At 44.4% G+C, this 15,305-nt stretch overlaps 1 protein-coding gene across 3 annotated transcripts in view; it reads right to left on the minus strand.

Moving 5' to 3' along the window:
* The window catches only part of EPHX2 (epoxide hydrolase 2), an 84,729-nt gene that overhangs the window by 39,624 nt on the left and 29,800 nt on the right, over window positions 1-15,305 (minus strand). For all 3 annotated transcript variants that reach the window (XM_074338371.1, XM_019733129.2, XM_074338372.1), the window contains 6 exons: window positions 14,863-14,947; window positions 7,772-7,931; window positions 6,377-6,567; window positions 4,775-4,897; window positions 1,529-1,603; window positions 40-135 (listed from right to left, as the gene is read on the minus strand). In XM_074338371.1, coding sequence (XP_074194472.1) covers window positions 40-135; window positions 1,529-1,603; window positions 4,775-4,897; window positions 6,377-6,567; window positions 7,772-7,931; window positions 14,863-14,889 — 672 coding nt within the window. In that variant the 5' untranslated portion in view covers window positions 14,890-14,947. The remainder of the gene's footprint in view (window positions 1-39; window positions 136-1,528; window positions 1,604-4,774; window positions 4,898-6,376; window positions 6,568-7,771; window positions 7,932-14,862; window positions 14,948-15,305) is intronic.

Raw genomic sequence — 15,305 nt, forward strand, 5'->3', positions numbered from 1 at the left:
CACCCTGACTGGGGCACACCTTCCCCCAGTTTCCATTACCTGGTACCTCCAAGAGAACCAGCTCTCAGGAAATCCATGGCAGAGGCACACGGCAGGGCCAGAGCCCAGCTCCACAAAATGTAGATGCACTCCAGGCTGTAGAAGAGAGAGGTGAGCAGGAAGTGACCAGAGCCCCAGGCTGGCCAAATCAGGCCCCTTCTCTGCAGACCGTCCGGGTCATTTCAGTATATTACTAGGTATTGCATGACCCAGCTTTCTCAGCCTAAGACCCCAAAGAGAGAAGATGTCTGAGAAGAGACAACTGGCCAAACTGTACAGTAAAAACAGGTGGCTATCACTGTGAAGTAAGAAGCCTGAAAAGATTATAATGTCGGAAAACAAAACAGAACAAAGTAACTTTACCTCCTCCCTAAAAGGCCCTCATACTGTTACTTTCTAGTGCAGTTTGTCATGTTTTCAATATTTAAAACTGGAGGCTGAGTTTGTGCAGAGCATAATATTTATGCTAACATGCAGAATACCATTAGTTCGTTAAAGGCAGTTTATCTCTTGAATATGAAACTTTTTTCACGCTTTGCTACATTTCTTATCCTTTCTGGGTTCCATGGGTGTGTCCGAGGGTGCTAGGGCTCAGTATCTGTTCTGCTTTTCTCCCTGGCACAAGGTGGCATTATCCAGACGTCCCCCCACTTCCTTGCAGTGGGTGTCGCCATGTGACTGAGTTCTGGCCAATGGCATGTAAGTGGAAAAAAATGTGTGCTACAGCTGGGGGCCTCCCCCGCTTGGTCCTCCCTCTCTTTTCCTACATGCTCCTGAATGGATTGGGCCTTGAGGAAGGTGGAGCCAGCAGAAGGAAGGAGCCTGGGTGCTTGACTGATTGCATGGACAGGGCCCATTCCTAACCCACATTGGACTGTGCTGCAGGAAGTAACAGACTTGGCATTAAGCCACTGAAAGCTGGGGTTGTCTGTGACAGTAATAAGCCTCCTCTGACCATTAGAGTGGGGTGTCAGCTAAAGAACGAAAGCCCTGCACTACATCGTGATCGGGTCAGGAGTCGGGACCGTTTGGCATGTGGCCTTGGCCTTGCCACAGCCCTGACCTCTGGGCATTTTAATGACCATTTCCCTCTCTTTGTCTTTGATGCCGGTTCCTTGAGGACAGGGCTGCCTTGCTCTTCACTGCATCCCCCGTACCTGGCCCGTGCCTGACACAAAGGAAGCGCTGAATAAATACTGACTGGGTGAACAAATGTTCTCCCCAGAACATGGACACACGCTGGCACCCTTGGGCTTCCCAAGGCCCCGTTGTTCTCTGGGAGTCTGGCTACATCAGTCACACTGCTTTGTATATCCTGAGGCATGGCCCACGTCTTCTGTTTATTTTTGAGGAATGACACTTGTGGAAAAAATTATTTCCCTGTAAATAGTATTCAATTACCCTTCATATTGAACAAATGTCTCTGCGAGTCATTTTAAGCAACCTGGTTAGAGTACTCAGCTGACCGAGAGATAGTGTGTTTACTTACCTTAATTGGCACATACCCATGGCTCATGTCACTTGGCTTACACGGGGTTGGGAGAGGAGCTGCAGTTTCCAGAAGCTGGAAAGCAGGAGAGATACAGGGAGAGGTATAGTGAGAGAGGTGGCTGCAGCTTCCTTTCATGAAAAGTTCTCAAAGTTTATAAAACTCCAGAGTACTGGCTCCAGAAGACAGCCCACAGATCACCTCTGCTGTGGTCTCCTGAATCCTATCAGGGACTGACCAAGCCTTTATCCTCTTCCCTCAGGCACATGGTTCCCCACTTTCAATTCCATGGAGTCCCATGACTGAGTTCTGACCAACCAAATGCAGAGAAGACTATGGCCTGTCACCCTGGCCCATGAAAATCCCCACATAATCCTCCGCATTCTCTTTCACCCCAATTTCCAGCTGAGTGTCCTGTGTGACCTTGGAAACCACAGATAGAAGATGGTGGCTCCTCCATCAACCTGGGTCCTTGAATGGCTGCAGGAAGCAAAGCCCCAGGCTAGCACCAACTTTACATAAGCAAGAAATAAATAGCACTTGCTCTAAAACACTGAGACTTGGGGCTTTAATTAATGTAATTCTTCTCTACGGCAGTTCCTCACATGGTCGCCCAGGCTAACGCGGGGACACAGAGTTCACAGAGCAGCCATCCCATCACTGTATGGCTCTATTGAAGGGTTTCTCCTTCAAGTCAGCCTAAATCAAACTCTCTGTGCCTTTGCATTAGTCTGTTAGAGCTGCCATAACAATGTGCCATAGACTGGGCAACTGAAACAACAGAAATGTATTTTCTCACAATTCTGGAAGCTGGAAATCTAAGAAAGTGTTGGCAGCGTTGGTCCCTCCTGAGACCTCTCTCCTTGGCTTGAAGATGGCTACCTTCTTGGTGGGTCCTCACATGGCTTTCCCTCTGTATGTGTCTGTGCCCTAATTTCCTGTTCTTACAGGGACACCAGTCAGGTTGGATCAGGGCCCACCCACACGACCCCATTTTACCTAACTGCCTCTGCAAAGGCCCCAGCTACAAATATAGTCACATTCTGAGGTCCTGGGGGTTAGGGCTTCAACGGATGAATTTGAGGACGAGCAGCCACAATTCGGCTGGTAACCTTCTGCCTGCAGGTCCCAATTCTGTTCTCTGGAGTCCCAGGGGTTCAGATAACCCATCTGTGTATGACATTTAGGTAAACAGGAAAATTCCTGAACAGCATCCTTAATGGGCTTCTGTAACTTATTAGCGTTGGCTTCCTCGAGACAGAAATGACTGAGGACAGGATGCTGAGCACTTGTAAGTGATTTATTCACGAGGAACAACAGGTTAGTGACTCTTCCTGCTTGGTTTCTCATCTTCAGTCCCACACGTACCACCTAAGGACGACGCAGCTCTCCACCGCAGCCCAGTATTCTGATCTCCAAAATGGGAGAAGTAAACTATGAAACCCACCTCCCTTCTAGACATGGGCAAGTCTGCCTCGGTGTCCTCAGAGGGGACAACAGAAGGGGAGCCCCTCATCTCTGCAGTGTCTGGAGGGGACCCCAGGTGTGGCGGGAAGGATGGGGAGAAGGCAGCGTGGTGCTCTCCAATGGCAATGAGCCTTGTCTGGCCAAAGGGAGCCAAGACACCAACCAAGGGCCAGTGTCCCTGGGGGCCCTTCTGATATGCCCCCGGCTTCCTTGGTCACATACCAGGGATGTCCCACTACTCCCTTGGTGAAGAGGGTGTGGGTTTCCTACTCTAATGGTTCTCCCGTGTGTTTGTACAGTTTACAAAGCCCGTTCATGACTGGGTCCCGCTGCCTTCCTGAGAGATAAGAATCATGCCTTCTCTGTTTACAAAGGATTGATTTTTCATTTTCCCTTATATCTTCCCCAGACCCCTGAGAAGATAGGTGAGACATGGCTTACTTTCCCAGTTTTACAGGACAGGTATCTGTGGCTCAGCTGTGATGAAGGGACAAACCTAGTAAGTGGGACAAACAGGCGGATGCTCCGATTCCAAGTCTGGGTGTTTTCCTCTCTGCTGGGTGACACTTCCAGGCTTGTAGGACACAACAAGCTTAGGCAAGATGCTTTAAGGTTATAAAGTTATCAGACATACATTTTTATTTATTTGTTACAGACAAAAATGCCAATTGTTCTGAACTAAACTGTGTCCCCTTCTGTTGAAGTCCTAACCCCCTAGGACCTCGGAGTGCACTTGTATTTGGAGATAAGGTCTTTAAAGAGGTGATTAAGGTTAAAAGAGGTGATTAAGGTTAAATTAGAGTGGGACGATTGGTGGCAGAATCCAATCTGAGTGGTGTCCTTACAAGAAGAGATTAGGACACACAGGGGAGGGCCATGTGAGAAGGTAGCCATCTACAAGTCAAGGAGAGAAGCCTCGGAAGGAACCAATGCTGCTGACATCTTAGTCTTGGGCCTCTAGTTTCCTAGTGAAACTGTTGTCTCATCCACCCCTTCTGTGCTACTTTATGGCCGCCTGAGGAAACGAATACAGTTCCCTTTGAGAAAACGGCTGCATCGCCTTTGAAGTCCATCAAGTCAAGCTGAAGCTCAGTCAACTGTATGGGCTCCCTCCTCCCTCCTCTCCCCTCACACCGACAACCCTGAGCAAAGCACAACATTACTATAACAAGGTTTGTATAACTGTCATTCCTGGACTTAGTGGGATGGGTGGTCGCAGGTAAACGCAAAAGCTCAACTCTGGCAGAGCAGGCTGACTTCCAAACAGCCCCCAGGGGCCGCATTAAGAGCATCCCATCCTCCTTCACATGAGGTTTTCCTTAAAAGCCAGCCAGCCTTCCATCTGCCATGAGGGTATGAACCAGGAGGAATCAAACCAGTATGCCTGAGCGCCAGCGGCATGACCAGGGAGACCAGGTAAGGGCTGTGTCCCCTCCCCGCACGGGGGAAGACCTACAGCTACATTCTCAATATTTGCTCTAAAAAGCAAAAGTGGGTAGCTCTGAAAGCCCCACTCTTGTCTTGGTGCCCCCCACTCTGACTAGTTTAGATTTTTGCTCTCAGAGAATCATTCCTCTGTTCATTGACCACAGAAAAAGAAACAAGATGTTCAAGGACATCACGCTGAAGGCACGATGGATAGTGAACTCCGACCCAAGAAGTCCACGCCTGGAGCGAGGAACTCCCCAAACATCAGGTTCTCCTCTCACTTTTTTTGTCTTTTGCACCTAAACACAGAAGAGTGATCGGAAATGCGACTCAGCACAGGTGTACAGTTACCTGCATCCCGGTTACTTTCTCCAGCTCTTGCAGGGCCGTGTTGGTGTTGCGGGCAAGGATGGTGACCACTCCCAAGTCACGGGCCGGCTTCAGATTAGCCCCGACGTCATCCAAGAAAACAACCTGAATGCAAATCACATGGACACTAGCATCACTTCTACCAAAGCAAACCCCGTGCACGAGGGATAATACCAGAAAGAAACACGTTCAAGTGTAGACAACGGTGGTTATTTTACGATGGTGAGATTAAGAATGAGTTTTCTCTCCATGTAACTGTTTACTTCTAAAATTAAACACATTTAATTACATACACATCACATAAACGCACAGATACACATTTCCACATACACCTATTGGTTTCAGCCTGAATTCTGAAACTGTGAGAAGATTAAAGAAGGATCTGAAATTATCAGGATGACATTGACATTCATCTAGGAAAATCAACATGTATGAATCGACAAAAAGAAAAATGACTGGGAAAGAACTGTAATAAGGGCAAATAAGAAAACACATTATGAAGCTATGACAGGTTAAAAAAAAAAGTTTGGTACTAGAAAAGAAATAGACATATCAATGAAGTGAGTTGAGGAATAGACCCAAATACAAATGACAATTTAGTGTCTAATAAAAGTGTCATGTCTAATCAGTGAGGGAAAAGATATTTAAAAGACTATTTAATTATTTTAACTGTTTGAAGGAAAAAAGTGGACCCTTTCTTCATATCTTATCCCAAAATAAATTCTGTATGGATCAAAGGTTTAAATTTTAATAGAAAGGGAAATAAATCCTTAAGAGTTGTAGAAAAAAGCATGGGTGCATTTATTTATAATTTTGGATTAGGGCAGGCCTAGACTTCTAAGCAGCTCATCCAACCCAAAAACTATAAATGCAAAGATGTTTATTTATATGCATTCTAAAATTTATAGTTCCGTTATAATGCTTAATCCAGGGGCTAAGAAGAGCGAAACAAAGTTTAAGAGGTGAAAGAAAGGTTCCTGGTATGACTGAGCCTGGTATGGATTCCCAATGATGGAGCTCAGGGTTTCATGCAATCAGGTTGTGGGTTAAGGTGGGGCCAATAAAAAGGGGTCAGAATTGTCAGGGAAAGGAATTTAAACTTGGTCCAATCACCCTTTGGAAGATTAGAGTAGGGGAACACAATGAAAAAAGTGTTTGAGAATAATCATCTAGAGACAGTATGAAAACAGAATGTAGGGGTCCAGGGGGACCTAAAAGGAGACTGCTGCGATATTGGAGTCCATTCCTGCTCACTCTTTGGTGGGGTAATCCTAACTAGTCTTGTGGTCTTGAGAGCGTCTTTCAGGGTCTATGTGTGAGGCATCTGGCCTATGAGCTTTGAACAATACCTGTTTTGCTCAAGGTCCTGTAAGAGCCATAGAGAGGGGACAGATGCCCACCGCTGGTAAAACTTTCTAGACTGAAGGGATGGGTAAAAGTCTGTTAGAAGTCCTGGCCTTGGAGAAGTGGAGCCTGCCACTGGACCTAGAATGGTCTTGTCAGGGCCCAGCATCTCCCACCTGCTCACTCCTTTTCAATTTTTCCTGATTACAACATCTCCACTGAAAAGCAGCATCTACGTACCTCATTGGGGCTGGCCTTCAAGGTATCCAGCATGAACCTGTAGATCTGAGGATCAGGCTTGGCCATTCCAATCCGACATGACTCTATCAGGAAGTCAAAGTGTGGCCTCAGTTCACCCATCAGCTGGGCCAGGTGGCCTCTCTGGGTGCTGTCATCCAGATAGTTGTTGGTGAGGATGCCCGTTGTAAATCCTGAGCAAGGAGTCACCAGTGAATGGACCAGCTACAGAACTTTGCTCTGAGAAGCTCTGGATGTCACACAACGGTCCCCAAAGAGGGGGCCGAGTGGGGTTCTGCTCACCCACATCAGTGTCCGGATGCTTAGTTTCTACACTGACAAGCTGGAAAAGGATCATCTTTACCCTTAAACACCTCCTGATACAGACATGAGAGTGAGCTAACTGTGTACATTATGGGCTTTCAGAAGCCCAGATGGAGATTGTAGAGCAAGAGGTCGTGACGTTCATTAGTTCATCTGATCATCACCACCTTAGTGGTAGGCGATCAAATCTTACCATCCCACTTTTACAGATGAGCAAACCAGAAGCTCAGACACATGACAAGCTGCCCAACTCACAGTGAAGGCAGAGCCGAGCTGGCCCCAGAGCACTGCCCTCAGACTACCACTCCGGTACTCTTTCTAGTCTCTGTTACTGTAAACTCTGCTTGACTGCATTTCAAAACACCTGTGTTGGCTGTCAAAGACTGTATTATCATTTCAGAACTAGAAAAACGTAAATAGGGATAGCATTATCCCCTGGCTTTCTCTGCCTAACCAGAAAGGGCAAGAATCAGATGCTGGAAATGGGACACAGATGAGTGCATGGGTGACCCTTTCCATACGATATGGGTGAGAAATATGGCTAAGCCATAGGCAGGTAAGTCTACTAATAACTGAGTGGAATGATTTCAAATATGCTTGTGAAGAGCTGGGCTCTGACACTAAATAAATGCACATTGGATGGATATGACCTCATGTCGTAGACCACTTGACACTATCGGAATCCATTTAGCCAGCTCGTAGCTCATCACTCTGACAACCAGAGGCTGAGAAAATCATAGTTACTTAAAAGGCCTTCTTTTTCAATCACTTTGACAAAAAGTTGGGTCATTACTCGTGTCTTCAGAGGGAGAGAATTTTGCTCACAAGGCAGTCTCTGGCATAAATCACTTTATTAAATAAAATTTGTTCATTTTCCCAGTTTTTCTGATAGTGCTGTTTTGTTTTTTTCCTCTGCCATTTGGTAAAACTTACTTTGTGGCTGTTTTAAAAACAGTTTTCCATCAATGCCCCGAAGACCTGTGATCTCAAAACACATTTAGATGTATTCTAACCTAATCCTCCCAAGGGTTCTGGTGTGGTTGGGTCAGAAAATGGCCAGTATTGGATCCTTACCCTTCTTTCTGAGAGTGAGAGCTGCCTGAAGCATGGGGCGGTTGATCTCTTTTGCCAAAAGTGCCTTGCCAAAGATTTGATTCACAGAGAAATTCTTAGGGAGGCAGATTCCAGACTCCTCAGAGTATTTCCTGTAGTCTCCTTCCATGAGCGACACCCACTGTAAAAGCAAAATGTTGAGGGATTGTCAGTTGGTAGAACCACTTGGAAAAGCTTTTGGCTGCATTTACTAAATCTGAACATACGCAGTCCCTGTGGTTTAGCAATTCCACTCCTGGACACTTACCCAATGGAAATGTCTATCTACATATGTTCACTGAAAACATGTTTACAGCAGCACTATCCCTAGGAGCTTCACACTGGAAAACACTCAAATGCCCATGTTATGGGCTGATTGTACCCTCTTCCCTACGTTTTTGTTAAAGTCCTAACCCCCAGGACCTCAGAATGCAACTGTCCTTGGAGATAAGGTCTTTATAAGGTCTTGGTTGGGCCCTAATCCAATCAGACTGTTGTCCTTATAAAAACAGGAGATCAGACCACAGACAAACACACACAAAGCAAAGACTGTGAGGGCACAGGGAGAAGATGGCCGTCTACATGCCAAGGAGAGAGGCCCCAGAAGAAATGAACCCTGTGGATTCCTTGATCTTGGGCTTCTAGCCTCCAGAGCTATAGTATACATAGTCTTTAAACTCTTTCCTCCCATTCTTTCTTGAACATACTCTCAGCAGGCCTTCACCTCCACATTTCAGAGACTTCTCTTGTCAAGGTTACCAGTGACCTCCTCATTGTGTTGCTGGATCTAAGGGGCATCCAGCAGTCTTGACCTATCAGCTGCATTGAACACAGCTGATCACACTCTTCATCTGAAACTTGATAACTTCTTGGCTTTCAGGACTCCACACTCTCTTGATTTTCCTCTATCAGTAGAGATGCATTCTCCATCTCTGATTGCTGGGCCCACATCAACCTGACCTTTAACATTAGAGTACCCTGAACTCTGGCCCCTTCTCTTCTCCATTCATACTCCCTTTCGCCATGATCATGTTGAGTCCAATGGTGTAAAAAATACCTTCCAACAATGTTACTTCAGCCTTTTTACTGATTCAAGCTTCAGTAACATTTATTCCCAATAGTATCATTCCAGTTTTCATTCACCAGTTGCCTCAATGTGTGTGAATGTGTGTATGTGTGTGTGAGGGAGTGAGAGAAAGAGAAAGAAAGAGAGAGCGAGAGAGTGAGAGAGAGAGAGAGAGAGAGAGAGAGTTTTAAAGTGACATAATTCATTATACTCCCCACACTAAGACTACACTTACCTTCACAGAAAAAGTGGGCTCTTCCTTTCTATTATAGTAGGCCCCAAGTTCTATGACAGACCCATAGGTGGCTGTGACTCGTAAAAACTTTTTAAAAATATAGACGGTTTTATCTGTGTGCTTATAGAGTAGATTCTCAATAGCCTTTCTTCTTCGAGGCACTAATTGAGAATTCAGGAGTGGTTTTCAATCCTGATTACTTTGTTTAAAAATAATTGAGGTTGTAGTAACAATAATAACTATTATTTTTCAGCACTTACTACTATGTGTCAGGCACTATGCTAAGCACTTTTAAGCTTTATAACAACATATGAAATTGATAGTATTATCACTCTCATTTTACAGATGGCAAAACTGAAAATATTGGGAGTTCTGGTCAAGATGGTTGAGTAAGGAAATCCAGTAATTACCTCCTCTCATGATCACATCAAAATTATAAAACTACAGAATAACTATTATTGAGAATCATCTGAAGTCTAGCTGAACCAAAGCCCTACAACTAAGGATATACAGAAGAAGCCACCCTGAGACTGGTTGGAGGGGCAGAGACATGAAACAGGCTGGTCCCACACCTGCATATGCCCATTAAAACTTGGGAGGGATATCCTGGCTGCAGAGGTCCCCCTCCCAGAAGAGAGGGGTCCCAGCCCCACACCAGGCTCCTCAGCCCAGGATTCCAGTGCCAGGGAGAGACATCCCCATAACTTCTGGCTGTGAAAACCAGGAGAGATGGTGGCTGAGTGGGATGAGGGTGGCTGCAATCTCAGGTGAACCTCTTAAAGGGCCTGCACACAGACTTACTCACTGACAGACTCACTCACTCTGAGCTCCATCGCTGGGGCAGCAGCTCAAAAGTTGCCAGGGATATATGGGGAGAAACACAGTTGTCTGGCTTCACAGCAAGGGCTGGAGGGGCAGCTGGTGGAAACCACTGTTTCTTTGTTGAGCCCTCCCCCTCTGTGTGTGCAGACACAGGCAGCTGTCATATCTGAGTCTCCAGCAACCTGGCTAACACTGTTCATTTGCCCTGCCCTGGTGATTCCCTGAGACCCTGCCCCACCAAACTTTCGGGCACACCCAAGCCACTTCCAGTGGCTTTTCTGTACAAATGGCCTGTTTTGGCTCATGCTACAGATTTTCCTAAAATCTTGCAAAGGTTCACAAAACCCAAACAAGCACCATCTGGCTTTGGTATGTCCCATACCTCTTGCCAAGCAACCCCAAACCCGGCACTAATGGCAGATGGCCTCAGTTCATGGCTTGGATTCTCAAAGCGCCTCCAAGCCCAGTGCAGGTGCTGCTTTGTGGCTCATGTCAGGTGGCCTTGTGCAGGGCACAGGCTGTGGCTGAACTTGGCTATAGCAGAGCCCCTCCCAGGAGACCTGGGGCTGGCATGCCTGGTGGCCATCTTCAGACTGAGCCAAAGCATCACCTGCTACCTCCGAGGACAACATACCCAAAGGGCTGATAGGCAGGGATGAGAGCCCTGCTAAAGTGAATACTGCTCTGCAGGATCAGCCCCTGCACAATAGCTCTTCCATGTAGTGACGGTCAGTCCTCACAACCCATCAGCCTGAGGGTCAATCCCTCCTACTTACATGCAAACAGCAACCAAGGCTCAACTACAACAGGAGGGCACACACAACCCACAAAAGGGACACACCTGGAGCACCCAGCTCTGGTGACCAGGGAGAATGTGCCACTGGGCCTCACAGGACACCTACCATATAAGGCCACCCTACTAAGATCAGGAGGCATAGCAGCCCTATATAGAAACAAACACAAGGAGGCAGCCAAAATGGAGAGACAAAGAAACATGTCCCAAATAAAAGAACAGAATAAAGCTCCAGAAAAAGAACTAAACAAAATGGAGACAAGCCACCCACCAGGCACAAAGTTCAAAGCACTGGTTATAAGGCTACTCAGTGATCTCAGGAAGAACTTCAACAAAGAGATAGGAAACAAAAATGGAGATATAAAACACAGAAAAGAAACAGTCAGAAATGAAGACTACAATAACTGAAATGAAGAAAACATTAGAGAGAATCAACATATTAGATGAAGCGGAGTATCAAATCAGTGATTTAGATGCTAAGTTAGCATAAAACACCCAAACAGAACAGCAAAAAGAAAAAAGAATCCAAAAAAATGAGAAGAGTTTAAGGGGCCTTTTGGGACAACATCAAGCATACCAATGTTCGCATCATAGAAGTACCAGAAGGAGAAGCGAGAGCAAGGAACTGAAAGCTTATCTGAAGAAATAATGATGAAAAACTTCCTTAATCTGGTGAAGGAAATAGACACACAAGCCCAGGAAGTACAAAGAGTCCCAAACATGATGAACCCAAAGAGCACCACACCAAGACACATCATAATTAAAACTCCAAAGGTTAAAGACAAAGAAAGAATCTGAAAAGAAGCAAGAGAAAAGCAGTTAGTTACCTATAAGGGAGCTCCCATAAGACTATCAGTTGATTTCTCAACAGAAACTTTGCAGGCCAGAAGCGATTGACACAAAATATTCAAAGTGATGAAAAGCAAAGACCTACAACCAAGATTACTCTACCCAGCAAAACCATCATTTAGAATCAAAGGACAGTAAAAGAGCTAAAAAACTAAAGGAGTTCATCACTACCAAAACAGGATTACAAGGAATCTTAGAGGAACTTCTTTAAGACATATATATATATATATATATATATATATATATATATATATATATATATATATATATATATATCTCCATGTATATTTAAAGTGATTGTTCATATGAAAAATAAAATGGCAGCATCTATGAACAATCACTTTAAATGTAAATGGATTAAATGCTCCAATCAAAAGATAGGGTGGCTGAATGGATAAGAAAACAGTACTCTTACATATGCTGCCTACAAGAGAGTCACTTCAGATCATAAGCCACACAGACTGAAAGTAAAGGGATGGGAAAATATATTTCATGAAAATGGAAATGAAGAAAAAGCTGGGGTAGCAATATTTATCAGACAAAATAGACTTTAAGACAAAGGCTATAACAAGAGACAAAGAAGGGCCCAGTAATCCAACTTCTGGGTATTTAGCCAAAGAAACCCAAAACATTACTTCAAGGGGACATGTGTATCCATATTTTCATTGCAGCATTGTTTACAATGGCCAAGATGTGGAGGCAGCGAGTGTCCATCAATGGATGAATGGATAAAGAGAAGGTGGTACATATATACAATGGAATATTGATTGGCCATGGAAAGGAATGGGTTCTTGCCATATGCGGTGGCATGATGGACCTGGAGGGTATTGTGCTGAGTGGAATATGAGAGAAAGGCAGATGCGATGTGATTTCACTGATATGTGGAATCTAAAGAACAAAATTAACAACTAAACAAAACAGAAACAAACTCATAGATACAGAGAACATTTTGATGGTTGTCAGATGGGATTGGGTTGGGGATGGATAAAAAAGGGGAAAGGATTAAGAAGTACAAATTGGTTTTTACACAGTAGTCATGGGGATGTAGGGTATAGCATAAGGAATATAGTCAATAATATTGTAATAACTGTATGGTGTCATTGGGTACTAGATTTATCAAGGTGATAGCTGGAAGGGGGATGGAGGCAGGTGAAAAAGGTGAAGGGATTAAGAAGGACAAATTGGTAATTACAAAATTGTCATGGGGATATAAAATAAGGCATAGGGAATACAGTCAATAATATGGTAATAACTATGTGTAGTGCCAGATGGGTACTAAACTAGTCAGGGGTATCACTTCTTAAATTATATAGATGTCTGGCCACTGTGCTGTACACCTGAAATTAATATAAAATAATAATAAATGTCAACTGTAATTGAAAAATTAAAAGGGGGGGGAGGTGAAGGGGAATAAGAGGTCCAAATTTACAGGTATAAAACAAGTCATAGTGATGTATGTACAGCATAGGGAATATTGTCAATAATATTGTGATGGCATGGTACGGAGTCAGATGGTTGCTGGACTTATAATGGTGACTACTTCTTTAGGTATGTAAATGTTGAATAACTGTGGCATATACCTGAAGCTAACATAATATTGTATCATAGCTATATTTTAATAAAAATCTTTAAAAAAAATATTTGAGAGGTTAGGCAAATTGTTGTGGTCACACAGTCTATAAATGGGAGCTATGACTCAATTCCTGATCTCTGACCCCAAAGTTCACTCATTATATAGTTATTAATTAATAACTCCCCCCCCCCGCCCCCGGACCTGTCTGAAAATAGCTACTCTAATGATGACTACTATAAAAAAACAAAAGAAAATAATATGGGTAGGCAAAGATGTGGAAAAATTGGAACACTTGTGCATTATTGGGGGAATGTAAAATGGTGCAGCTGCTATGGAAAACAGTATGGTGGCTCCTCAAAAAATTAAAATTGGTGGGCCGGCCCGGTGGCTCAGGCGGTTAGAGCTCCGTGCTCCTAACACCGAAGGCTGCCGGTTCGATTCCCACATGGGCCAGTGGGCTCTCAACCACAAGGCTGCCAGTTCAATTCCTCGACTCCTGCAAGGGATGGTGGGCAGCGCCCCCTGCAACTAAAGTTGAACATGGCACCTTGAGCTGAGCTGCCGCTGAGCTCCCAGATGGCTCAGTTGGTTGGAGCATGTCCTCTCAACCACAAGGTTGCCAGTTCGACTCCAGCAAGGGATGGTGGGCTGTGCCCCCTGCAACTAGCAACGGCAACTGGACCTGGAGCTGAGCTGCACCCTCCACAACTAAGACTGAAAGAACAACAACTTGAAGCTGAACAGAACCCTTCACAACTAAGATTGAAAGGACAACAACTTGATTTGGAGAAAAGTCCTGAAAGTGCACACTGTTCCCCAATAAAGTCCTGTTAAAAAAAAAAATTAAAATTGGAACTGTCATATGGCCCAATAGTTTCATATCTGGATATATACCCAAAAGAACTAAAAGCAAGGTATTGAACAGATATTTGTATGTCAATGTTCATAGCAGCACTTTCCCCCAATAACCAAAAGGTGGAAGCAACCCAAGTGTCCATCGACAGATGAATGGATAAACAAAATGTGGTATATATATTAAAAGACAAATGAAACTTAAGTAGCCTTTATCATAGTATCATTTCCTTCCTACAAACAGAAATCCTGTCACATTCTACACCATGGCTGAACCTTGAAAACATTATGCTACATGAAAATAGCCCAATACACAAAGACAAGTATTGCATGATTCCACTTACATAAGATACATAGAGTAGCTAAATGCATAGAGACAGAAAGTTCAGTTGTGGTTATGGATTTGGGGGGTGAACAGGAAGTTCTTGTTTAATGGCTGTAGAATTTTAGTATTGCAAGATGAAAAGAGTTCTGCAGTTGGATGGTGGTGAAGGTTATACAACGTGAATATACACAACACTACTGAATTGTATACTTAATCAAGATGGTAAACTTTACAGTATGTGTATTTTACCGCAATTTAAATAAAACAATGAAAAGCTCCTGTGGCTGTTATAATTCCATGGCATAGATCTTCGACAGTTTGAAAATTTCCCAGTCCTTGGAGTCTGTCCTTCTGGTTGGTACCAAAAGAAGACAAACCAGGCTGAAATGTCTCTGTATGTCTCAGAGCCTCCAGCCCAGTCATGTGAGGTAAGTGCCATAAGGGGTAAATGGATAAAGCAGACATGGTTCTGCCCTCAGAGGGCTATGATCAGTGCAGGAGATGGGCATGTAGGCACAGAATGCCTTCTCAGGGGGGGTCTATGTGGTGTCCCCTTACCTGGCAATATGTGATTTCTCCCCTCATGAGGCGGGCAGTGGAATCACCCAAGCCTTCTTTGCTGAAAGCTTTATTCAGAAAGCCACTGGAAGACACAAAGAAACAACATCATGAACATTCCACTGACTTAATCACAGTAGCACATAGGGGACAGACACTATATCCATGGACAAACTGCTATTAGAAAGGTATTTTGCCATGGATGGGGAAATGCAAAGTTCAAGTTGAGATCTTTGCCCACAAGGAGCAATCCAGCTGGCGACCTGAGACCACAAACTGAAGGATAAATATTCTCACAGGTGAAGTGGCTCATGGGGGACCACCCAACAGAGACTTTTCAACTGGAAGTACTTCCAGCTTTGCCACTTAAGGGACAAAATTAAGACTGGACGTGCGACCATTACTGTTTTCAGCTCATTTGTACTAGGCATTGCCCCAAAAGA

This window comes from Rhinolophus sinicus, linkage group LG07, assembly GCF_036562045.2.
Source record: "Rhinolophus sinicus isolate RSC01 linkage group LG07, ASM3656204v1, whole genome shotgun sequence".
Classification (NCBI taxonomy): domain Eukaryota; kingdom Metazoa; phylum Chordata; class Mammalia; order Chiroptera; family Rhinolophidae; genus Rhinolophus; species Rhinolophus sinicus.